Genomic DNA, 27,637 nt, shown 5'->3' with positions numbered 1-27,637 from the left:
TTAAGAGACAAAACCCCCTTTTTCTTTAGTTCCAACGGTATGAGTTACAACAAGTGTTGCACACATTGTCTTACTGAAGACCTAACCTATTAGAAATAAATTGCTAATGTTGGTCATACAGTATTATCAACAGGATCATTTCTGTGATCAAGTCATTTACAAATTCTGGTCTGTACAAAATATTGCATAATATGGGATCCCAAGTTTTTAAAGAACCTTTGAATTCAAACTACAACACAACCCATTCATGAAAGGTTTTTAAAAATTTTAGATACCAACAATAATCTGAATTTAACTTCGAAAAAACCACAGGATTTTCTGTATAAGAGTGATTCAAGGTTAATTTAATAATGAGCTACATCATTTATTTTAAAGTCCATTTCACAATAAAGCTCAAGACAAAAATCAACTTCCAATTTCACCAGCAGTATGCTTTTCTAATACTGCTCATTTCTTTCCAAAACAAACCCACTTTAGTACCATTCCTTTGTCTACTGAATATTGATCAGAAAATAAATGCTAATAGCATCTTTTGCATTAAGGAAGAGGATGATAAGCAAACAGAAAGATGTTTTGCCCTGTAGGTGCCAAGATTACAAAACAACTCCAAAACTAACAGCTCCATATTTTAAAAACGTCAATTTACTTTCCCCAAATTCTTTCAGTCTTCAACATCCATTAGGAAGGAAAAAACAAAAAGGAGAAAAAATAAGGCAATTAACAAAAAAGTGTGATTATTCCATTTTTCCATTTGTTTTTTGCACAGAAAGCCAAACACATCCACTTCAGACAAGTTATGGCATCAGCAGTGTCCATTATCTCACAGAAACCACATTCAAGTACAACTGGAAAAAGCTTCAAAATGGTTGCAATATGCATCAAAATAATTCTTTTAATCTTTTAGGTTTTGTATTCTGAGTCTTTAGAAATTGTGATTTTTTTATGAGGTTTGGTAGCCTCGTCCATCAGTTCCTTCAGCTGCCCAATCTGCTCATCACGGAAGTCATTAAGTTTTTCTTCTGTGAGCTGAATTCCATATACAGCCTTTTCTCTCAAGTTTTGTTTGTCCTCAATTTGTTGCTGGATCAGTGCTGCATAGTTCTAATGAGAAAGAAATATAAAGGTCACAAAACTGAAAAAAGCAATATTCAGGTCAACTTTTTTTAATAGCATTATATGTTAATAACATACTCTTACACAATCTCCTACAACAGTCTATTAATTGACAACAGGTGACTAAAAAATTAACACTTTTTATAAGAAAGATAACTTATTCAAGCATTTCTAATATCTACAATAATTTTATATAGCTAGTTTAAAATTCATATATTTACAGATTAATGCCCTATCATATACTACTATTGAAAACAAAACAAAATTTAATTCTAGATCTAATATACGTATTAAAATAATCTTTCCTATACAGCAGAATATCAATAGGATACACTTAGTAAACTGATATCAAGGAAAGCACTAGTCCCAATTTTGCTAAAAGATACCTTGGCACTGCCAATTGGTTTAACTGAATTGTTAAACCAATTACCAGCAAAGTAACCCAAGCCACTACTTCAACTGTATGTCTAATAATTCCAGAGAAGTGAGCAAGAAGAAATAAAGATATTCATGAGCCTGTGATAAATTTCAAACTGACACCATTTACTAACATAAATACATTAGATTGTTAATGGACCGTGTCAAGCCTCACTGAACTCAGCAGGATCTTACCAGCCCTGTTGCAAAGCTTAACTCATGGCTATTTAAAGAAAAGAGACAACTAAAACAAACTGGGGCAAACAAAAGTAAATTATTATTTGTACAGACTCTGAATCAAACTGATTCTTCAAGGTTCTTCCCAACATCACCTCTCCTGCTTTTAAATGAAACAGGCATTCAGAAACAGTGACACCACGGTTAATTCCCATGGTAAACCTTCACCTCAGTGGTATTACCTCATGGTAGAGCTGCTGTAGGGTTTAAAAGAAACTAAACAGGTTTTTTTCCCAATGATTGAACAATCACATTGTAATAAGATAAAAAATTGTAATGGGTTAATTCTTCAACTTTGCAATTTACAGAATTTCTTATCAAGGCAGATGGAGAAATGTGATCTCTCAAGCTACCCAGCAGACCAGTAACACACCGACAGTTACACATCAACCACTCCACCTCATTCTACTTTATTCTATCTTTGTATTTCTGCACAGAACAATCCAGTCTGTAATAACTCTGGACTAGGAAAAAAAAACAACCAAAACCACACCAACAAAAACTAACAAACCCACATGAAAAAATACCAGAACAACAACAAAAAAACCCACACAAACAAACAAACCCCACACCACTTTCATTATACCAAACAACATCATTCACAGCATATAATTCAGAAACAATACTGAAAGCAAGCAATGCAAACTCTTCACATCGTATCAAGAGATCTGACTGAACACACAAACCCCTCCATGCAGTGTCCCACCACCACAGAGGGAGGAAAGTCCTCCCACTGCCAACAACAACCACCTGGGAGCAGCCTACAGCTATTACTGCAGGCATGACCTCTGGTACCTAGAAATAACTCAAGTCTATTTAAGAAACAGTTACAATTTTATAAACTGTTTTGTTTTCCAAAAATATCAAATTAATTCCTGACAAATCATCTGCAATTTTTTTTTTTTAATCTAACAATTTTTAACCACAGCACCTCATCTCACAGTGCAGCAGCATTTCCAAACCCAGATCCTGGAAGTGGTGGTCCCCAACAAAACTGCAACACCCACTCCCAAAGGTGCCCTGCACCCAGACCCAGGGTCATGACTGCACATCCCCTGTTCCTCACACCAGGTGTTCTGCTTCACAGCACTCCAGTGGGCTCCCATCTGGACATCACCACTGGCTCTTTTCCCCCACTCATTTTCTAGCTGAACAAATGTTTTGTACATGCCAGAAAGCCTCAGTGGTTGCAGTTTCACATCAATCTGCAATGTGAACAGAAATTCAATACTGGACAGTGGAAACACGCTGGGCTCTGGTTGACTCCTGACAGAAAATGGAACTTTCTCACCTCATTTTACCAAATGTCAGTGATGCATCAAATAAAATATGCTTCAGCCTTTATAAAAGTGTTGAAAATAAGATGAACTATATGGCATATCTCATTTTTTCTGCCGGTGTTACCAGATGAGGGACAAAGCCTGGAATATTTAACTGTTTAATACATTACTGTTCCCTCAGAAATTAATACTATTATTATGTGATCAGTGATTTGTGGAGAGGTATTGCATGATTTGATGGTACATAATAATTTAAGATTCAGCTTCTATCTAGAAAATGTGCCATCTTTTATCTAGAAAATGTGCCATTTTCCTAACAGCAAATGAACTTAATGTGCTGAACTCCAAGGTTTTGTAACAGGTTTAAAAGCATAATGAAAAAATAAAAAGGGGAGAAGCTAACATTTGCTCTTTCAATAATATAACTTTCATCATAAAATACAATGATCACAGTCCCTCTCAGGTAATAAGGAGCAGTATGGTCATGTAAGGTCTAGTTTTCATCAGAACTTAATAAATACAGAATTTAACTATTTTCCACCAGCAGAGCTGAAACCAACTCTTGCTTAGGTTGCTCAAACAAGGAAAATTACTTCACTTCTGCCTTTCATTTGACATTATATTTAACTGCATCTTTCAAATATAACAAAACTCCTCTGTCGTCAATCATGAAACAAATCCTTAGCAGATTTTTCAAGGGCACCGTATTTCAATTATGGATCATACTGTGGTCATAAAAACAGAGACAGAAGACACAAAATGGAACATAAGTAATCCTGCACCCTCACAGAGCCAGGCTCAACATACACAAGGATGGCAGAGGGACACAAGAGCTCTCCTCCCTGGTGGCTTTTTAGGTTGGTTGGTTGTCTCTTTGGAAGGAGCTCTTACACACAAAGATGGCAGAGGGACACAGGAGCTATCCTCCCTGGCCGTTTTTTAGGTTGGTTAGTTGTTTCTTTGGAAGCAGCTCTTACTACAATGATCCTCTGCCTGCACCAGCTGTAAACTTTCTGGGCTTTTACATGGCAAAAGCAAGCAAAACCCAAACCACTTGCTGAATAGCAAAAGCCTTTCCCCTTGTACATGACCGCCACCAGAAACAGAGGGTCAGAATCAAGTTCAAGCTACAACCACCTCTCCTACCATTTACCATCAGAAGATGGCTGATTTATTCCATATTAAATCCCAGCCTGCTGCCCATCCATATCACAGACACCCTCCTCACCTTCAAGGAGGCCCAAGGTAACAGCCCAAGGTGCAGACTGGCCATGTCACAGCACTGCCATCAGTGTGTGCAACCACAGGGACACCCCAAAACCCTCTGTATGGGCAGTGTGCAGGCAGATGCCTCCCCTGGGAGGTTGGTGCACTCCTCACACACAGGTCACGGCTCTGCCTCAGATCACTGGCATCTACAGCATGCATGCTGAACCCAAGCATCAGGCTCTCTTAAATCCTCTATGAGTAAATGCTTGAACCTCTAAATTATTTATACAAAAAAACAGAAGGTCAGTGTTTGCTATAATCAATAACCTTAGGGGTTTTTTGTTTAAACTCACTAATTGAAGCAAATACAGAGTTCCCCTCTGCTCTCTGACTCACAGGCATTCATAGAATGCACAAATTCATTAAAGGGCAAGGGGATGGCTGACATTTGAGGTCTAAAATACCACACACTACAGAAAGAGCATCAGCCTTCTTGTTTTCCAAGTTAAGAAAGGATTAAATAGAAAAATAAAAGCAAAAATCACACAACCAAAAGCCCCACTTCTGTGACTGCCAGATATACAAACTCCTACCAGATCTAGTCCACAATGACACACATTTATCTCACATGCCAATACAAAGTGCTGATAAACATTTATTATTTAATCATAAAATCAAATTATTAAGAGCCCATTTGTTCATTTTCACTGAAAAGAACAACAATCATAATTTTTATTTTCTCTGGCATCCTCCTAAATATGTTCAATGCTGCATTTTAGACAACTGCTCCGAAAATCTCAATAAGATATGTCTGTTCACAGTAACCACCTGTACAATTCACTTTCTAGTCAGATTTTCTCTTTTAAAAAGGTCTAAAATTTTTCTCCTTTAAGCAGTTGAAGTATAAAGCTGAAGTATTCATCCATTCCAAAAGGCTATCTCCACTTGCAGCCAAATTAATGACAGCACTGATAACAAACATTACTGTGGCCAGATCAGAAAATGCTACTCTGAGATGTGTTCAACAAGGCACAGTCAGGCACTGGAAAAATGCTATCAATTTATTTAAATTTATTTTATTCAAGGTAACATAAAAAAAAAAAAAGAGCATGGCCTGAAAAGCCACTGTCATCACTCCCTGGAAGTTAATTTCAAATTGCAGCATTTCAAGTGTTTCTGCAGCTACTCAGAGCAAAATCAAACACATGCTGCGAAGGGTGGCAGCATGAAAAAACAGCTGTGAATGAACAGCACAGCAAGGAGCACCTTGTTCTTATTGTTGTGCAGAGATATGTTGAATTAATAATTTCATATTCATTCAGATAGAATTCTGCAAATTATTTACTATATTTTTTACTGCAAAGCTGTTTTGATGATAAACTGAGATCAGAAAAAGATACAGTATTACAGAAGGGGTTTTTAAATGGGCGCTACGCCCCATAAAAATCCAGAATATCTTCTTCACACATTTTACTTGAAGCTCTAAGTATAGTTAGAAATGCAGTAATAAACCCAGGAAAATTCTACCACATTTAAGTGCAGCTTAATATACCACTACAGTGAACATTTTCATGCACTCACAAACACATTAACCCATAACAATCTATATTCCACGAGACAAGACCATTAAAAATAGCCCTAAACATTTTTAAAATTGCATAAAATACAATTACTGCCAAGTTAATTAACTGATGTGAATGAAAACCTATGTAAAGTCCCACATCTTCTAACAGGAGCAATGTATTATCAATTTCAAAATTTAAATTATACATCACTTTTGGTTTTGTAAAGGTCACACCATTAACACGCGAAAAAAGAAAAATCAATATACTAAAAAGAGTTCTGAGTAAACCTTCCCCCTGCTTTTGAAAATACCTATCAAATGGTATTTGAATGATACCAAGTAATGACATATGGCAGAGTTAGAAGAGTTTATTATGTGAATAATTAAAACAGTAATTGCTGGGAAAAGGGTAACAGAATGGAGAATTGAGACTTTCACTCTGAGGTACCTAGCACAGCAGAGGACCTCTAGGGAATAAACATGTCCAGCTCCTACTGCAAGTCTTGCCAGAAGGTGAAAAGGCAACTTTTTCTTGTGGCATTTGAATCACCTGAGCATCCACCATATGTGTAACAACACACCAAGCATATACAAGAAAGAAATAGCAACAAGATACTGTAATTCATGAGAAGCTCTAAAACAAGTTGTGTAAAGTGCAGCTTGGATAAGCTATTTTGTATTTCAGTCCATATTAGATGGGAAGATTTGCAGAGATCATTTCAAGGCACATCATGCACTTGCAATGGGACTGCCTACACCTAAATATCATGTGCCTAAGTGAAGCTACAGATGTAGCTTGTCTTTGTGCTGGGCACTGGAGAGAGGAACTTCTCTCTTAAACACACTGTGATGAGTGGATACACTGTCCTCCAGAGATGTGGTTCTCATCACTGAGAAAGCCACTACATGTCTCTGTGTCTCTGGCTGTAGATGACTATCTGATCAACTTCCTTGCTTATGCTAAAAGGAAAATGTTCATTAGTCATTTTGTTTTGTGCTTTTTTAATTACAAAAGGCAACAAAAATACCATTTCTCCTTGAATGACTCTGCAATCCCTCCCCTGAAGTTTGTTTTATCTTTTCCTAATGCTGCTGATTGATATCAGACTTGCCAACATTCTGAAGTGAAACACATGAGAGAAAAAAACTGTACTTCCTCTTTTTCTTTAGAACTAACTTGGAATTATGCATAATTTCATTTCTGGGGATGAAAGACCAAGTCTTACAATGCACAGAGGTAAAACAAATTTCTCAAGGACAACATCTCTGCATCATAAAGAACAGGAACAAGAAAACATCAAAGTTTACTAAAAGTTAATCTGAAAGGAAAAGCCATGAGAACTTTAACAACATCAGATCTTCCCAGGATATTCGAGAAGGATGCTAGTGTATGACTATCAGCCAATTTCAGGGAACTGATCACATTCACACAATGATGCACATACTGTAACTATACACAACTGTTACCATAAGGAGTTTGGTTGGTTTTTTTGGTTTTTTTTCAGCTGCTTGCTTGTTTGCAGTTTAGGAGCAAAGGATGAAAAAATGTTCAGCTAAAATGGAGACAGGGAATATAATTATGTAATACTTAGTAATCAGCATGAAGAATTATTATTTGATCAGGAAGGTATAAAATGGACTGCTTTTTCTGAACACAGTTAACTAATATTGTTAAACTCAAAGAAATGACATTTATTTAGAGGAATATGAAAAAAAGCTCAAGGCTAAATCAGCTTTGTTTGTAGCTTAAATAAATGTGATGTTTTTTAATGTAAGATTTATGAGATCATAATCTGAAGTGAAAGTGGGAAGTTTGTGGCCTGGCCATCAAGGTAAACATATATAAATGCTATTGCATCCAAAATGGAACACAGTTCTGATTATTTATTGTGGAAAAACAAGCTGTGATTATTTATTTCTTTCTGGGTGCAGAATACTTATGCCACTGTTGTACACTGGGGCCAAAATACAGGTCACTAAAAGCTTTTTGCATCATCTGGTAACAATCATAGGCTTTAAGTGTTCAAGATTCTCTCCACTTAGGTCAACAAGCTTCACCTCAGGCCTCACACAGAAAGCCTGATCTTATTCTAGGAAATAAGGAAGTTAAAAAATTTGGAACACACCTGAACATTTAAGCAAAAATAAAATAGTCAGTTAAGTTCTGGAAAAAGAGATCATTCTGAAATGTGGGTGCAGCACAAGAAATGAAGCAGGAGGAAGAGAGGGAAGGTAGAACAAAAGAAGTGAGTTCTGATGGCTAAACAAGATCTTGCCATGGTTCCCTATCCTTGGACAGGTTGTATCATTCAAAGTGTAAGTTTCACTGAAAAAAACAGTTATTTTTTGAGAGGCTTAAAACAATATTATTCTCTGATGTACTTATCTGAATTTAAAAGCCTTTTAAATTGGTATTGGAGACAAAAATACCTGGAAGAGAAATATATTAAAACCTCCATTAGAAAACTTATTAAACTTAACAATTTAAGAACAAAACATGGACAATTATTCTGTCTGGACCTTCATCTGTAAAAATGAGAATGAAAATACCCTGTTACTAATACCAAATTATGAGACTGCTGACAAATAAGGACAAATAAGCTACAGACTAGAAAAATTAAATTTCAAGAACATTATTTCATATTTGCATACAAATCCTAAGAAAAACCCAACAATTTGAAAGATGGTAATTTCTGGACTCAGTTTCTATTTTATGTCGACATTTTATGCCCTGCACAGCCAGGCAGCTCTCTGGCTAATAAAAAAGCAAAGTTTTATCTGGAAAATATTATGCTATAATCTCACAGAATACCCAAGGATTTATTGCATGCTGTTAATTTAAAACAAGGCAAGGGAAAATGCTCTAAGTCACAGTATCAGTTTGGTTTTAGGAATTTCATTTCTAATGCATCAGTTACACTGTAATATTTCTATTTAAACATTTAGCTGGGAAATCTTGGCAAAGTGTTTCATTGCAGATAATTCCCAGACAAATATCAACACTAAGGACAGGCATTTTACCTAAAAAAAACCACTAAAGACTGTTTTATCAACATAAGCACACAACTATAATTAAAGCTCACAATGCAAACATCACTTACAGACTTCTGTATCAATTATTTTAAATAGACAACAAGAATCTTAAATCTGCAGCTATTTCTTTCAGAAGTATTATTTATAGATTTTTAAGGAAGATAACCATTTCACATCTAGATATTCACAAAAGGAAAATAAAGCCTGTTTCCAAGACAACCACATTAGTTGCCAGACTGCTAGATGCTAAGAACATGCAAAAAACTATATATCCTAGATGATAACATTTCAATGACTTCCATACATGTTCTTCTGCTCAATTTATACCTAATGATGCATTTAAAGTGTACATATATATCCAAAAGAAATTTGGTATTCTTATTTTTCCATTGCACGCATTTCTACATGCTCATTAGAAACAAAACCTTGAACTAATACAGCAACAAAAAAAAACCTCAAGTATAAACAAAAAATTAATCCACTAATAGGCATCTTGTATTGATTTCCATGACACCACAAATAACCCTTCTGCTGAGGCTGCACTGAATTTTTTACTTAAATGGACCTGTAGAAGAAATATGTGCTTGAATTAAGTAAAAAGTCATGGGCAATATTTTAAAAACATACAAGATCATTAGTGTAGAAGTCAGATTCACCCCTTGGGACAAAAAGACAGAAACTTCCCCAGTTTTAAATGAACATATTCAATGTTACCTGTTCCAATACAATACATGCAAATACTAATTTAGCAAAGCAAATTTGGTGTCAGAAATCACTGAATCAGAGGCTGATTTCTTGGGCCAGTATTACCATGGACCCTCCAGTAACAGGGGACAGAGACAAACCCTACCTCAGCACTTGTGGAGGAATTTAAAGCAGACAAACAAGGAGTCATGGAAGTTTATCTACCTGCTTCTTCAACAAGACACAAACATTCTGAGGTGTGCTCTTCCCAGAGCACTGCCTAGGAGACCTGCCATCAATAAAAGAAAGCCTACACACAGGCAAACTCATGATTTAAAAAATGAAAAAATACTGTCAGTGGGAAACACAGGTGAATTCTAATAAGGATGTTACTTATCTAAGTATGACATTTAGTCTGGAACTTCTGAAAGTCTTACTCTGTAAAAATAAATCAATGTATTTAGACACAATCACTTGGTTGCAATTCAGTCCTTCTTACTTTTAAACAGCAGCAATAGGACATCTCTATGAAAAGAAATGCAAATTGATGTAATTGACATCTTCCTTATAATAACAAACAACACACTGGTTTATATTTGTAAAATCACTCTATGGAAAAAAAGCTTGTTACTGCAATTAACATCTACTTCACAGTACTTAATAAAAGGCAAAAAAGGTTAACTTATTACTCTCTGTGCTAGACCCAGTGCAGATTTTTAAAGTTCTTGTTGCGGCAGCAAAATATCTTAAATGGCATCCAAATTTTAGACCAGACAAATGCTTTGTATACACATACACCTACCTCTGTCAAATGAAATTAATAACATACATTGTTTAAAAAGTCTTCCATATCCTCCAAGCAATAGAATAAATCATGACATTTCCTTCATCTTTGGTTTTATTGCTCTCAAAATGACAACATGAAGTTCCTTAACATATGTAGCCAGAGAGTCCTCTGGTGTAACTGCAGATAAAGATGTTCAGAGAAACTAAAAGTTCCCATTCTAAACCTGGGCTTATTTTTTCAGCAGTTTCTTAATGTAAAAAAATTCTAAAGCCTACAAATTCATGTATCTTACCAAGGCTTTTTAACTTGCAGATTTTTATAGAATTTCTGAATTACTTCAGAAGTGGCCACAGCAGTTAACTGAAGAAAACAAATGTGTTGTCAGTACAGTCAAGAGCTGCTAAAAGGGAGCATGAATCTTTATTGACTACATGAGAACTCTCCAATCTGAGGTAGCAAAAGCCTTCTGTAATCATCTGCAAGTCATTATCTGTTTATCCAACAGCTCTGGCATTTAAGAGGATTTTTAAAGTGTCTATCACAATACAGCAAGTGTTTGCCACACCATCAAAGACTGGAGAGATTAAGGAGAAAGTGAAAAAGGAAAATTCAGTCATCTGCTAAACAAGTTTCAAAATTCAATAAAGTACTGTAGAGACAGTTAATCTGAAAGTACTTCTGAAAAAAAATCCATCAAATATTCTGTACTGTTCTTGGGGAGATCAAATACATATGAAACTCAAGCCTCAACATGTTCTCCAGTAATCTCTTTACAACAAATACTTCAAAAGCAACTCACCTATATCTTGTTCTACTTTTTTTCTTTTTTCCTGCTATTGCCAGAGGTTTTCCAGCTATTAAAGGGGGTTTGCTTTCAATTAGCAAATGACAGGGAAAACAGGAAACATAAAGGAATGGAAATCAAGTATGTCAAATAGCTTAGAGCTGTATGTACTTCCATTTTAAGTGAACATTCAGTTAACAAAGCTCTAAGATTTCCCAACAAAAATCCAGACTGCCTATATATTTCTAAAAATTCTCACCCAGCTAGGACCTCTCCTTTTTCTCTATGCAAAACCAGGCTGATCCCAAACAAACAGGTGATTGTTGAACTGGCATAGAAGCTAATCTACCTCAATACTTCAAAAAGCATGTGAAAATACCAGAGCCATGAAAATATCAGGGCAACCTTTCAGAAAGAGGGATGCACCACATAAAGATTGGTCAGGCAAGCTCAGTTCTGTGCTCTGGCACTCTTGCAGGTGCTTCTACAGCCACAGTCTTCACTGAGAGGTAAAGAAAACATTAACATTTGGAGCAGAAGCAGAAGCCTGTGGCAAAGAGCACAAATGGGAAGTGTCACATACTAGTTGTATTTGTATGTCCAAAACTCCCATGATAAACTACCTCTGCTCTAAGTGGTACCTTTAATAATTTTGGGATGGTGCACCCACATCTGCTCAGCTGCCCTCTGCACACTAATACAATGATACTCCTACATTAGCACCAATGTCAAACCACTGCACTGTTTGCTTACACTGCATTAAGAACACCAAGTTCTTCTCCTACTGTATATGATCAGGAAGGGTTTTAAATTGACTATATAATAAGATTAGAAAAATCTCTGCCTGCCATCCAGTGATGATGCAATAAGTATGGCTCCTACCAGTCAGAGAATACCAAAGCTATTCAAGAGGTTTCATTTGTGTTTCAGGACTTTTCAACACTAAGGAATTATCTCAGGTTATATTTGCATGGCTTTAAAATTACTCTGGACTCATTTAAAACAATGCAATGCTATCTGAGTAATAAAAACTTGAATTATTTTTCAGTTCTTTATACGTCTCAATGGATTTTACATGCTAGCCAATACAAATATGGAAAGTCTTGTATACATCTGCCCACAAGCAGAGCAGAACCTCACAGATCACACTGAATGGCAATTTATGGGGTCTTTGTGAGCAGGGGTTTATTTCAGTCTTAAAGGGTTGGATGAGTATTATTAGCATGATTTGCTGTCCTGCAGAATGTTTCATATACCTTTGAAAAAAAAGTAATTTGTGAAGGCACCAGTTGAGAGGGGAGCCTAGACCAGTCCCACTACATCAGTTCAGTGATGTAGGGGAAAGCCCTTCCCCTCACCTGTATCCTGAGATGCAGCAGGGGAGCACAGCACACCTTTGCTGCAGGTGATGACAGCTGTGAGCATGGCCATGCACAGAAGGGCTCCTCTGCCATCCCAGCACATGCATCACTGCTATCACAGAAGACACAGGTAAACCAGAACAAGCACTTCTTTCAAAAGCCACCTGTGGGCTGCTTGGGAAATGTCCCTATGGGCCAGACACTGAAAGCTCCCCAGGGAGCTCTGAGCCACAGGCACGAGCACTACAGCAAAGCCAGCCTGGAGTGCAGCTGCTGCTGGAGCAAAGGACCGGCCTTGCCTAGTGACCGCTGCCCTAGAAACTGGAACGAAATGTAACATCTCTGTGTCAAAGCATAATGCTTTAACATCAATTTTTAATGCCTCAATAGGGGAAAACACTGAAACAAGATTGTACAGTGTTGAGGAAAAGTGATGGGATCATTTGTATTCTACTATATTTATGAGAAAAATAAAGCAGGTTTCCTCATCTTCACTGAACTCTTTGCTATATCCACTACAGCAACGAATTTACAAATAACAACTTTGCAAAACACCTTCCTTTACAGAACCTCTCAGTAATGCTTTATTTTGTCAGGTAGGTAGAGAATTTCCCTGGGAAAGTTCTGCTACAGCTGCTGTCAAAATTATCATACCTATTTGAAATGTTTTTCAGAATCTGTCTTCCCTCAAAAATGCTCTTACAAGTTACCTAATCACAAATTAAAACAAAAAAGTTCCATTACTCAGGAGAAAGGAAACCTTTGGCAGGTAACTTGGTAAGTACTCAGTGACAGGGGCATCACTGTACCAAAAGCTTAATCAACAAATGGGATATGCTAAATAGTACAAGGGACCATGAGAATTTCATCTCACATAACAGAACTGAACATCTGAAGGTTAAGAAAAAAAGGACAAAGCCAAATAAATTCAAAATGAATTTCAATTTCCACTGCACACTGCTGCATGCTTTCTGCAAGACTACTAAATAAATTCAAGTGAAACTGTTAGATATCAATCAAATGCCATGAAAGATTGGAAATAAATCTTTTAGATACCATGGCATTAATATTAAAAAAAATAATCATGCACTTCATTTATTCTTATACTTGCTACTGTGCATTAAAAGTGTATATTAGTGCAAATAAGTACACAAACAATCCATCAAAAATAATACAATAAAAATTAATAATGATGTAGACAGCAGTCACAGGTTTCCAGGCTCTTGCTAATTACCATGAAAGTTGTTCCATCCAGTTACATTCCACACTGTATAGCACATTAATCCTCAATTCAATGACATATACAATTTATATGGCTGACTTGTGTCTCTGTATAAAAACAGATAAACTAAACTAAAGCATACTAAACATACTGTGGAAGCATAAACACACATCTAACTATATCACATCTATGCAGTTACATTTCTATACAAACTTAACTAATTATTAGGCAAAACCCAATATAGTATGATTAAAAATTTTTCAGGTTTCCAATCCATACTACTCTTGGATTGAAACCAAGCGATTAAAAGTGCCACAAAGGATACCAACGTGTGCCAGTGACCATATTTCTTCAGAGTGCTGAGTCAGCACTTGTACTTCAGCACCATTCACCTGTGAATGCATCTTAGGTTACAACTGACTTTTAGAATTGTAGTTACTCTTGCTTGAACATAAGAAATTTTGGGAACCTTCTCAGCTAACATTTGAAAATTATACTTTAGGTCAAATCTTTTCTGCACATCCTCTACCAGCAAAATCCAAAAGGGTTTGTGTAAAGGACTGGATGAGGTCACAACCAACCTGATCTAAAATGGTCCTTCCAGTAAAGGTCTTGCAGGCTACCTCTGCTTTATTACTCCATTCATTAAAACCCAAGATTAGTTCAAGTTGTATTTTAATGACTACTCCCAAGATAAAAATATTTAAATTACAAATTTAAATTCTCAGGTTATTGTTAAGATCTGACATTATGTTTTGAGGACTATCAGATTTCAGATTTTTTTTCAAATGTTTCAGTACTGAAGATATCATACTAAATCAAACAGTTCTCTTCTTCCCCCAAGGCAATTGTTTCAAAATAATTGAATCAACTACATAGTTCACTAAGACAGACAAGTTCACACACCTAAAAGATCAGTAATATAATACTGATATTATTCAATAATCAGCTGATTCATTCAAACTCTTTTTGTATACAAGCTATTACTAGCACACACAAGCTAGTTTCCATCCTACTCTTTCATAATCAACACAAAACTTTATTAACAGCTATTTTTCAGGTAGAAACAGATTGTACTTATAATTTTCCTCTCTATACAAAAGTCACTGAAGCTTTACTTGTACAATATGCAAGTGAAAAAAATAACAAAACCTCATTTCTACTGGAAACAACACACACTATGCAACAGCACTCAAAAAAAATCTGATCAAAATTTACAAGCAGTACATCTTAACAGTTCACCAAATGAGGCTCAGTGACAACAAAACATAATTAGAAATGCTCTGATAGACAAATTGGCATTACTCAAGGTTTATTTTCTGCCTGCTTGCCCTTGAGGTATTGTGTAAGATGATAGTAGCTCTAGATTTTTGAGGGAACTCAGGAGCTCCTCTATACCCACCATCACCCAAAGAAGTAAACAGCTTGTTCATGCAGCTTGTTCTTCATGCAGCTTTTCCTTCACCCATACTCACAATACCCTCTCAAAGTCACCGCAGCAAACAATCTTCCCAAACTCAGTCTCATCTGTGGCCCATGAGAGTGTAAACCTGGCCCATGACATTTCAGAAGCAAGTCAGTAAAAGGGAATGATGAAAAGGTGTGTGCTTACTTGTCTTATCAACACAAAGCATAACCATGAACAGCAGATAGACTATGTTCTCCAGAGGCCTCTGAAATAGCAGTGAATGCTGTCTTTGAATTGAATCACAAATGAAATTTTCTTAATATGCTAGTTTTCAAATAATATTTGAATGGTACTGAATATTACAGATCTAGGATGCAGAATAATGAGACATGTCTGGCAATCCCTGCTGGTTAGAAAGACAGCAAAGGTGGTTTTTTTCATTTTCTTTTCCTTCCAGGAATGTACTTTCCACTAGAGCTGAACATTCGCAAATGCTGCTGTGCAGACACAGTGCCCAGCTCTGGCATACAATTTCATTATGGCCTAGATTCTCCTCTTCTTTCACCAGACCAGCAGCAGAACAGCACCAGAGAGCTCAGAGCTTGTTTCTTAGACAGCTCAACCTCCACATGGATTTCAGATACCACACTCTTGATCTGGAGAAAGGAAGATAAATCCAAGAGCTGTTAAGAATCTGCTAATGTGTGACAGAGAGAATTCAGAACAAAAGCAGCACTTGCACTTAACAGAGGAGTCAGCACTCTGTGTGCAGTTGCAGCTCATAGCAGTGCCAGGGAATGCTTTGAGAAGGTCCCAGAACTCAAGCACTCACCCTGGGAGCTTGGTGCCACAGCCCCTGCCACAGGTTTTGATCAAGGATAACCATCTTTATGTGAAACAACTCCCAAGTTCAGTGAGCTGGCACAGATCAGGGACAGCTCCCAGCAGGCAGTCTGGATATGGCCACCCTGCTTTGGAGCACAGGAGTTTAACAGCATGGAAATGGGCTGTTCCACTGCCAGCTGCAAAGCAGCCCAAGCACATCAGCTCAGCAGTACAGACTCACTTTAGCTCAACAATGCTGTGGCCAAACAGGCCTCAGAAAACTCTGCAAGAGGAGTTATCTCTATTCCCAAACCAAAAGCTTATTTCATACACTGCTTGCTTTTGTCTTGTCCTCTGTGCTGTGTAGTTTTTGAATTGGGATAACTTCTTCAAAACCCCATCACTGGGAAGCCTCCAAAGGCTCTGAATGGCAGAGTACAACATTTGGAATGTTGTCAAGCAGAATTAATACAAAGGTTTGCTTGCATGCAAACAGGAAATGTTTCAGTTCTCTAACTGCAAAATTCCAACTATTTTCTCTCAACCAAACACTGTGATACATGAATGGCTTTCAGTAAAAGAGCTGAAAGGAACTTCAACTTCACCCACAGCTACTGTCCACTGAGGAGACTGTCCAGCACACTTGCCATTTCAGAAGAACCCACTGAAATCACCCTATGATTTCAATATGCTTTGCTCAAGTCAAAGCCATTAAACACTCAATGAAGTAGATGGTGCCAAACTCCTGAAATACACCATGCAGGTATACTGCACAGCTGTAGGTATATGAATACAGAAAAAAAAATTCCAAAAGGTTGGAAATAGTTAACATCTAGAAAATTAAATCTGTGAAACACATAAGTCTATTAACACTGGATAACTGACACTAATCCATGCTCCAGAAAACATCCTTAGGAGAAGCAAGTTTGTTGTAACATCAAATGAAGTCAGAAACACTTTTTCCTGAAAGTGACGGGAATACCACAAAATGCAGAATACACAATTTCCAAGGAAGAGCTGATGAAACCCAAACCCAAACTACAGAACACAAACTAGAAGGTAAAGCAGAACTTTCCCAGGAAACGTGGCAATGCAATAAAACTGGCACTGATGGCTTTTTTCACAGTTTTTTCTCCAGGGCTCAAATGGCATCCCCAGATCTTCACAGGTTTCCCACCAGCCACAAGAAAGTAGTCTGCACTATTTTTGAAGTTGAGGAGGCGTAATATGTGTGTGTATATATATATATACATGCACACACACATATATATATAACATATATATATTCTCTCACCAGGATATAAATCAGAACCCTTTAGAATGAAACAACACACACATGTGGTTCTGTGTGAAAAGTCAAAAACTTGTCAGCTATATCAGAAGTATTTCCATTTCTGCCAGACAGATGGAAGGGGCTGAGGCTGTAAAGGTGACACCCATCATCTCAATCCAGGGTCTGGTGGTCCAACCATATTTGACAATTATCAAAATAGTCTTCTACTACAGATGTCTACAGAGGCCAAGACAGGTCTTGCCCATATCCAAAACACCAGATGCTAAAAACACTGGCTGTTGAAGTTTAGATAGCAGTATGTCATTATTCATGTCCCAGGACACATAATCATAATGTCTTTTCAAAATTTAGAAATTACAAACAGAATATTCTTACCAGGATTTCCTTGTCTGTTTTCACTTCTTAGTTCCTTCTTACACTTAAAACTGGGCCATCTGTTTTTCCATATGCTTAAAGGTTTTACAAGGACTTGGTCTATTGGAAGCCATTGAGCTTCCAGCTTCCAAGGCTTTCTCATTACATCTTTTCAGCAATTCCAACACAGACACCTTTACACCTTCTGTAATGAAGCCCCCTGAGCCCCAAAGGATTTCTGGGTCATCCTCTGTTTAACTAAAATACTTTGAAGAACAAAGGCAGCTTACCTCACACACTACCATTTTTGCAGCCTTGGGGTTTAATGCATCAGCAGGAAACAAACCTTTATAAACAGCTCCATTGTAAAATATAAATATTTAATTGTTTATAGCATATTTATAGCAATATAAATATTTAATTGGTTTATATCTAAAAACAAGGGTCTACCACAATTATTTTCCTCTATTTGGTGAAGTGTGGAAACACTCTGCTGCTGAGGAGTGGCATCTGCTGGCAGACAAAGACTCCATAAAAATCAGATTCCCCAGTAAAATAAATATTTTTTTTTAAAAGACAAATCAGAGTTGACATTATTCACAAAGCAACTCTCACTTCCTTCTTGATAGGATGATGATGTTTTTCTCAACAGTGTAAATCCTTTCAGTTACACTGATGGTACTGAACTGTCCGTGAACCAGAATAACATTGCTAGTGCTACCAATGAAATTTCTTGTCATTCCTCAATCAGCAGCTGAACTGAAGAACAAAAGACATGTTTGCTACTTAATTAAAACCCTTCCCATCATGGATCTCTTAAATAAATTCTTAAAATGACTCCACTTAATAATGGATGTTAAATAGCTCACCAGGGTACTAACCTGTGAACAATAAACTGAATTTAAAAGGCCCAGAAAACAACAGAATATCATCATTTACTGAACACCTTAAAAATAATTCTAAGCATAAAATCAAGTTTAAACTACTGCAAATAAAGTACACACACAGAACAAGCAACTGAACATGAACCAAAATATCCTTCATTTTAGAGCAGCCTACTTGTACCACTGCCAAAAGCTGACCTACACCTTCCACAAGGTTTTATTATTGGAACTGTGACAACCTGCAACTCTTTGGCTTAAAATATCATGGTGGATGACTGACATATGCCATATTCATTTTGAAAGGGGCAGAAAAAAGAGAAAGAGATTCAGTTTAAATGTTTCACTGGCATCCAGGAATAATAGCGGGAATAAAAAATATTTTATACTCTATTTTCATTTTTAAAGAAAACTTCCTACTCTAAACAGTACTATGCAATACCAACATACTCTGTAACAGCATCTAAAATGTGACATTACTAACAATAAAACTTTTTTATTTGATGGAAAAAACATTTGCACTAGAGCTATTACAGTACACTTCCAAAAATAATTGCTTTAAAACTCAATACATCCATTATGAAAAAAAATAAAATAAATTTCAAAAGAGTTTTGTATCTACATGCTGAGGCTCCATCTGCTCTGGGCTTACTCTCCTGGGGACTCCCACAGCTGATCTGAATTTTATAATCAAAGAATATGCCAAGTTGGAAGGGACCCACAAAGACCAGTCCAACCCCTGGCTCTGCCCAGCATCATCCACAAGAGTCACACCCTGTGCCCAAGAGTGTTGTTTACCAATGCAAATCCAAACCAGAAAACACATTACAACTAAACCAGGTGGAAAGCCAGTAAAGTTTTCTAATTGAAAAGCCTTCTCAAAATTTGTAACAGTAAGTTAACTATTCTCAATATGTATTACAATAAATTATTTAGCAATAACTGAATCTATAGGAATTCTAGTTTGTATTAGAAAATTCAGCAGCCTCTTTTTTCTAGCATAGGAACAAGGCTTCTCTAGCTAAGTATTTGCTGCCATCATGTGTACACTTCAAAAACTGCAAACTTGTGAACAACACTTTATCAGGTCAAAAATTAGCCATGAGATTACACATAAGGGCATTACAGACCTCAGTCAGAAGGTGATGAAGTCTCAAGGATTGCTAATGTAATATGAAATCTTATCTCAATACAGACTGCCTATTAGAATTCAAATTCTACAACAGAGACCACATGCTTTCACTATGCAATCATAAGAAGCAAAAAACTGGTTATAAATAAATGGTATTTAATGGCCCCTAAAAAAATTAGTTTCTCTGGCTTATTCCCTGCAAATGTCAATACTTTCAGCACCACACAACACCTTCAGCCACGACATCTCCAAAGAAGCAATGGTGATGGGGACATAAACCCTTCCACCACATTTCTTCTGGTTCAGGAAGGAAAAAAAAAAGAAAAGAAAAAATTTGCTTCAGTGACCTAATTTTCATTTCCTCTAAATTACTGGATAGAATAGTTCACCAAGAACAAAAAAACACCATTAAGTTGCATAAAACTAGTTTATCAAGTTTACACCATTCAGAAATTCCCACAGAGAAAGGGAAGATGCATCTACATTGTGTCTCTTGTTAGTTACTTTTGAAACATGGGTGCAAGATCAATTTAGAAGGTATTTTACAAATTTATCTAGTTACTGCAGCGAGGAAAAAAGTGCATCATGGTCTCTTTCATCTTAGACTGCTCCTCTCACTAATATCCCTGAAACAATAAAACAATATCTCTGAAACAATAAAAAATAGGACATTGACAGGACTCAACCCCCCACATTTCAATAAGCCTAAAATCCAACACTCAGTAACTACGCTTCTAGCAGGATTTCTAACTTGTTCATTAGAAATACCTCATTACTATACATTACTTCTGGAAATGACCTTTAAAAGATAGAAGTACAAACATTTTATCATACACTATGATTAAATGTATTTTTTAAATTATATCCTTCAAAAATAGTTTGAAATTAGCAGCTTTGAGACGCAGAAATAAAATATATTTCAGCAGACATTTTCTGCTCGATGAATTCCCAGAAGTGATCTGCACAAAAAGCAGGATACCACCAAGAAGATGTACGGCCGTAAGTACAGTCAGCTTCAGCCTCAAAACAGCCAAAGCTCTCAGCGTTACAAAAGACAGCTAAAGCAACATAAATGGTGACAAAGATGCCACTAAATACAAGATTACGAGGTCAAAATCTGAGGTTCACCTTCTTGCAAAAAACAATATTCAATTAAATTACTTGAATATCAGTGAACTGTGTAAAAAACCTCTTTCATTCTTCAAGGGGTACACATCAGTATGTCTTAAGTATAGCTCTATATATAAAAAATCTGGGGCTTTAAAATCCTCCAATATGCATAACTCTATTTGTGCAACCTCACATTACACTGAAAGAAGAAGAAAAAAAACCAGCTTCTAAACAATAATTCTGATGTGCTCCAGATGCAATTTTAACTTGCAGAAAATATCAATTTTCTGTCTACACAGGATGGAAAGGCACATCTATACAGTATATGCAATTACAGCACTCATAATATTATTGCAGTAATTACAAAATATGGTACTTGACAGCACTTGTAGAAAGTTGGCAGTGTTTACAGTGTTGATAGTGGAAATGCACTGACAAGGCGGTAAAAAAACCTACCATGCTTACAAAACACTACATGCTGACAATATTCACACAAGTGCCAAACAAATGCTAGAAGGAAGGTGTCAATAAAATACAAACAAGCAGAAATCCTCATAGCTTTGCAAATGCAATTCATACTCTGTTTGACCCATGTAATGTTTAAGATACTACCCCGTCTTAAAATGCAACAAAGTTCAGAATTCAACACCTTGTGTTGCAGAGCAGAATGAGTTAAAGGACATGAACAATACTCTTGAGCTGCTGAAGATTGTACAGCAAGAGCTGTGAGAAAAAGCTGTGAGAAAGAACTGCAGAAACGGAGAAGGATACATAAAGGGCCTGCAGAAACTGTGTCCCCTCCCAAAGAACAGAACAGCCTGCTGTGATAAGTAATTGTGCAAAAGAAAATATACACAGTATGGCCTGCTATGTACTAAATCACACGCAGACTGAACAACTGGAAATTTTTATGCAGAAGTAAAAAACAATTTAAATATCTGTGCTTTTTGTCAATGAACATCCTTGCAGCATCACACTGCTTGGTCCTTCTTTCAATCACTGTTAATCCTCACCTCAAAACATAATCTGGTAGATTTTCTAAATTCTACTGCAAAATACTTTAAATACTAAAAATAGAGCTAAAACACTGGAGCAAAAGAATCAGAATACTCATCTGTTCCTGTTTCCTTTTCTTTCTCTTTTGTTTACATATAAGAGAGAGGAAGAAATTGAACAAAACTAGCACAGATATAACTTGCAGAAAACCTTTTAAGAAACCCGTTTGCTTTCAATAACCTGTGTCAAGTTAAACTTTTTAAATGGCTGTCATGGAATAATGAAAAAGAGGAATCAGCCTAATTCACACCAAAGATAAACGTACATTTAAAGAGTATTTGGATATCTGAATGCCCAAAATAACAGACTGCTGGTCATTGCAGCTCTAACTTTAAAAAATCTGGAGGTCCTGAGAATTACATGCTAGTACATATATAATTTATACATAATAAAGGCTTTTGATTCCCTAAGTTTCACACATATGTAGAAGTACAATGGTATGTTAGGAACATGGCTATGCAGATGCTGTCTCATCTGGCTTGGACAGAATTTTATACCACCACTAGATGGAAACCTGAATTACCTTTTAAACTGACAATTCTGTAAATGCTCACTACTGGTGCTGCTTCTACTATGTCTGGCTCTTTTCTTATTTAGAGACATATTCTCACACTGCCTGTCACTAACCTGTACTCATTAGGAAGGTGCAGGTCTCTGCTCATGGAGCAGACATTCACAAAATTTCTACAGCATCTTCAACCCTTGAGAAGTGTGGCCTCTCAGTGCTATTCAATGTAAGGAGTAAACTGTTAACACTCGTTGGAGATGCATCCCACTTCTAACAGCAATTTAAACTTCTCAATCTAAGTTGTAACTAATAAAATTGCTATATTCTGCCAGAAATTTCAGGTCAGGGATTCAATTCATGCCACATTTTAAATATCCAAGGCATGCTACAAAACTATCTGAAATTTATAAACCTATTTGCGCATCATGCATTTATACTTGCATTGTAGCTGAGGTGACTGGCACAAGCAAGTGATTGACATTACTGTTGGGTGTCACCCCTATGACTTGGATATGATTTCCTGCTGTGTCAAAACAGTTATAAGTAAAAACTTCAACTAGCAGATAAGCAGTTATCAAAAGAGCCATCTGACTAGCTACCTGCAACCATAGATATGATAGCATACTGATAATTGGCAGAGTAACATGACAGAAGCAGTGAGAATGCTGATGCTACAATTTATAAAATTTTGAATTTAGAAAATACAGTAAAGGTCTAAAGCCAGCATGTATACAGGAGGGGAAAATAAACAAAACAACCAACCCAGCAAGAAATCCCTGGTCTCAGCAGCAGCCAGGTGAACCTGAAGGACAATGATGCTGCTTTCCAGGTGAGAAGCAACAAATGCCCCTTCCTGCAATGGGTGTGCATCATGCACAAGGCAGTGGGTATCCACCAGGCTACCCCAAGTGTCAGCACTTCAGAAAGCTCCCAGACTCCCTGGATTCTTACAGAAGAGAGGCAGACACCAGCTCCTGCTTCTTAACCCAAAACTGAAAGAGCACTGAAAGGACGGAAGAGATGGCATAATATGGAAGAGCTTCATTTGTATGAAACTTCACAACAGGGATTCACAACAAATGTCAACCTTTGCAATTGCACATAAATACTAATTCAGGACACTCACCAAATCAGGCAAAATTTCATCAGAGGTAGGCTTCAAATCCTACAACCAAGCAGGCCACCAGGAACGCCAGGTCAGAGCAGCAGCCTGATTTCCTGCAGCCATTCATGCCCTAATCCCAAATGCTCTTCAGTTTATCAGCCACAACTCCCTGGCTCTCAGAAAAGTGCAAAATTCCTTCCTACCTTTTGAGAAATATAAAAAAAAATACAGGAAATTGACTCCAATTTAGTTCTTACAGATTAATAACTAGTGAACACCCTAAGTGGGGGATAAAAACACAGGACTCAGTAGGAATTTACTCTTAGTAAGATTTTCATCTGGATAGCCATAAAAATCACCAAAAGCAAATTCTGATGTATCCAGTAATGTTAAAATGAAATACTACTCTAAAATGCTATTTCACAACTTTAATAAAAGTAATAAAATGGCAAAAAACCTAAAGACATATTTTGCTTCCAAAAAATGTATTTCTTTGTCAAGGCAAAGAAAACATCTCTTATATAATGTACTTCACTGAAACTGAGAGCAGAATTCAGAATGCCAGCAGCTGTTTTATACTCATACTACCTACATTATTTGCTGAAAGACAGCACAAAGGACAAACCACACATCCCATTCCTATTTCAGTCTGACTCCAGTACTGGCCACAATTTACTCTTCCACCCTCTTTGACTATTTGCTCTTCAAATTCTCCATTCAACATTTCAACATATTTTTGAGTGCTAGTAGTTTAAAAATAAATCAAGAAGGGGAGGGAAGATTATACTTGCCCAGAAAATTAAGAAGCAAAAAGTTCTATAAGTGTATCTGCTCATGAGCAGAAAAAGACATATCAGAACAACTTTATTCTCTGAGATATGACAGCATCCCACAATGATCCCAGCAAAGTAAATACTGCAAGTGATGCAGGCAACTGAAAATAAATTTGATGAATGACAATTATTTGTATTGCATCAAATGCACTGATTCAAAAATTCAGTCATTCCTGAGAGGCTACGTGACAGTTCATTTGAAAGCTTGGAAAAAGATTTTCAGGGTCAAGAGTGGCCAAAGAATTTCAAAGGCAATTTATTCAATCTGTTAAATTGAGAAAATGTTGTGTAATTCTGCAGAATGATTCTGCTTGTCTCAGAGACAGTCCAGGCCCTCTCATCTACAGGGTCAGGCTTTTTAAAAAAGCCAAGTACTAAATGGTCATTTTCAAAATTAATGCTTAAATGTGAAACAAATTGTTACTTAAATAATTTAGCGGAATATTGAACCTATTGCAATCTGAAATGAAGTAATCAATACTATCTTAATATTACTTATCTTATGTAAGCATTCTCATCAGCTACCATGATTTAGAAGACTGCTGAACTAATTGACTTATCATACCTGTCAACATTAATTCAATACCATTCCAAGATAATAATCAGTATCAATCTAATTATATCAGCAGTCTCCTGTAAATGAGTACCAATTATTTTAATTAAAATATTAAATATTTAGAAAATAGATAGGAACATATATTAATAATTGATATGCTTAATTTGAATCTACCTGAAGAAGCATAATTCCTGAACAACAAAGCTTACTTTCTTTGTATCATCCCTCTTTAATATTTTCCAGCAGGCTTCCAGACACAAACTAGGAATCCAATACCAATGATAGGAAAACCATAATATTTATATTCTTCTACTTTGACATGAGCACATATGGACTTGCAGTCTACCATTGGTGGTACCCACTTAAAAACTCTTCCAAGAATATTCAATGGATAGTTTCCCTATTTTACAAGTGCAAATAGGTCAGCTTAGGTTTCCTACAAAACTTCATTAGCCATCTACATGGTTGGCTCTAATATTAAATCCCTCAATTCCTGTGCATTCTAAACAAGATGAGGTCCCTTCTCATCTCCTTTACAGGAAAACAACACAAACCACTCACATCCTACAATAATATAATCTCAGAGCTTTTTACTTCTTGTTTCTCCTCCTTTTATTTTTAAAGCTGATCTTAAAAATCTCCCTATAGGTTTTCCACTGTGTTTCATAAGAAATAAAGGAAATTTATTCCATTTGTGAGACACAATCACAGAATCATTCAGACTGCAAAAGACCTCTAAGGTCATGGAGCCCAACCTTTGATCAAACACAATTTGTCAACTAAACCATGGCACTAAGTGCCACATCCAGTCATCTCCTGAACACTTCCAGGGACAGTGACTCCACCCCTCCCTGTCTGTTCTTAACAATCTTTTTTGCTAAGAAATTCCTTCTGATGTCCAACCTGAACCTCCCCGTGGCAGAACCTGAGGCTGGGACAGCAACCACAGCCTGGGACAAGAGGCTGACTCCCACCTGGCTACAAACTTGAATTAATATGCCCAGCTCCCTTGAATCAACATAATTTAAATGGCAAGGGGGGCAGGGGCATTATGTGAGGCAACCACAATGTGATTGAAATGCCAGGCCTGTTTTCTAAATGTTCAGCTAATATGAATCAAATTGGAGGACAAGAAAGCACACCACAGGCTATGAACTAGTATATTCAGAAGGTCTGACTACCCAAAGAGAGCCTGAAGAGATTTAGCAATAGTCAAGGAGTTTCATGTTCAAATACGACATCCTTGGAAATTTTCATTCAAAAAGCATTTCAGATGACTTATTAAGATTACACTTCATATTGAAATCCTCATTCGAAGTCAAGAAACATCACTGCAATCATCATATCCATAATCTTTACCCTCTGATAAATATACATCAAGATATATTACTTTAACATAAAATTAAGAATACTAATTCTCTGTAACATGAGACATCATGCCACCCTGTACCAGATGCCCTGCCCTGCATTCAACAGAAGGCATGAGGAAAGAACATGAGGAAAAGGCATTTCCAGATGGAAGCTGAATACTGACAACACCAAAGTGCACACAGCAAGGTATTTGCTTAGCCTAATGAACAAGCAAATTGGGAAGAAAAAAGTTGGAAGTGCAACATGCCATAATACTGTTATCAGAGCCGTAAGCATTTTTCCAAAAAAAAAGAAATTTAACAGGCAATTTAAACAACCAGTTTGTATTAATGTTGTAGTGATTTGTTTAGGTGGATTTGTTTGGTTTGATTCTTTTTTGTTTCATTTAATAAAATTAGAGGCAATATTACAGCGACCTGATGAAGGTCTTCAGGGTGAGAGAGAGACGGAATCTTGTTTCATGATCAGAAGGCTGGATTTATTGATATATGATATATAATACATTATTACTATACTAAAAAGAATAAGGAGAGAAGTTGCAGAGGCTGCTAAGCTAACAATAGCATAGAAAAGAATGAATAACAAAGTTCTGTGTCCAGCAGAAAGCAAGGACAAACTCTCCTGTGAGTGGTCAGCAAATCCAAACACTCACAGAAGACCAATCACCGCTGCACCTGTTGCATTCCACACCAGCCGATAACAATTGTTTACATTCTTCTTCTGGGGCCTCAGCTTCCCAGAAGATGAACAAATCCCAAAGAAAGAATTTCTATGAAAAAATGTCTGCGACAAGGCAAGAAGTACAGTTACGGTACAAGCTACATGAACAGCAGCATTATCTCAGCTTCCCTCGTGGCTAACTGGGTGACTCTTAGGCAAGAACCCAGCACTCCACAGCTACGCTGGTCTGTCCTGCAAGACCTGTCCTGGAGCTTCCAGCCTATTTTCAGAGTGTCCTGCTGCCCAGGAAGGGTGCAAAGAATGAAATACAAGAGAAACAAGTGGTGCACAGTACAACTGCTCACCACCTGCTGACTGATGCCCTGCCCACGCCGGAGCAGTGATCAACCCTCATGGCCAACTTCCTCAGTTTATATATTGAACATACTACAGGCTGTATGGTATGGAACATCCACCTGGCCACTTTGGGTCAGCTGTCCTGGCCATTCTCCCTCCCAGCTTCTTGTGCATCTCCTTACTGGCAGAGCATGGGCATCTGAAAAATACTTGATTTAGAGTAAGCACACTTAAGAATAGCTACAACAGTGCATTACCAACATTATTCTCACACTAAATCCAAAATACAGTATTCTCACACTAAATCCAAAATACAGCACTGAACAAGCTACTACAAAGAAAATTAACTCTATCTTAGCCAAAATCAGGTCAGAGGACTGATTCCAACATGAATTAATTAGCATGTAATTAGAGCCCAGAGTTACCTAATCCCAGTTTGTCCACAGTCCACTTTCCTCAATCACCTCACTCAAGTCTTCATGGGGCTGGGAACCAC

The 27,637-nt window shown here is 36.9% G+C and overlaps 1 protein-coding gene across 1 annotated transcript in view; it reads right to left on the bottom strand.

Annotated features, from left to right (window-relative positions):
- Positions 1-334: 334 nt before the first annotated feature.
- SDHAF3 (succinate dehydrogenase complex assembly factor 3) overlaps positions 335-27,637 on the bottom strand; it is a 29,246-nt gene continuing 1,943 nt past the window's right edge. Inside the window, exon 2 of the mRNA XM_058815671.1 lies at positions 335-1,101. Coding sequence (XP_058671654.1) covers positions 901-1,101 — 201 coding nt within the window. The 3' untranslated portion in view covers positions 335-900. The remainder of the gene's footprint in view (positions 1,102-27,637) is intronic.

This window comes from Ammospiza caudacuta, chromosome 1 (genome assembly GCF_027887145.1).
Source record: "Ammospiza caudacuta isolate bAmmCau1 chromosome 1, bAmmCau1.pri, whole genome shotgun sequence".
In the NCBI taxonomy this organism is placed as follows: domain Eukaryota; kingdom Metazoa; phylum Chordata; class Aves; order Passeriformes; family Passerellidae; genus Ammospiza; species Ammospiza caudacuta.
This window is presented reverse-complemented; position numbering and strand designations above follow the sequence as displayed.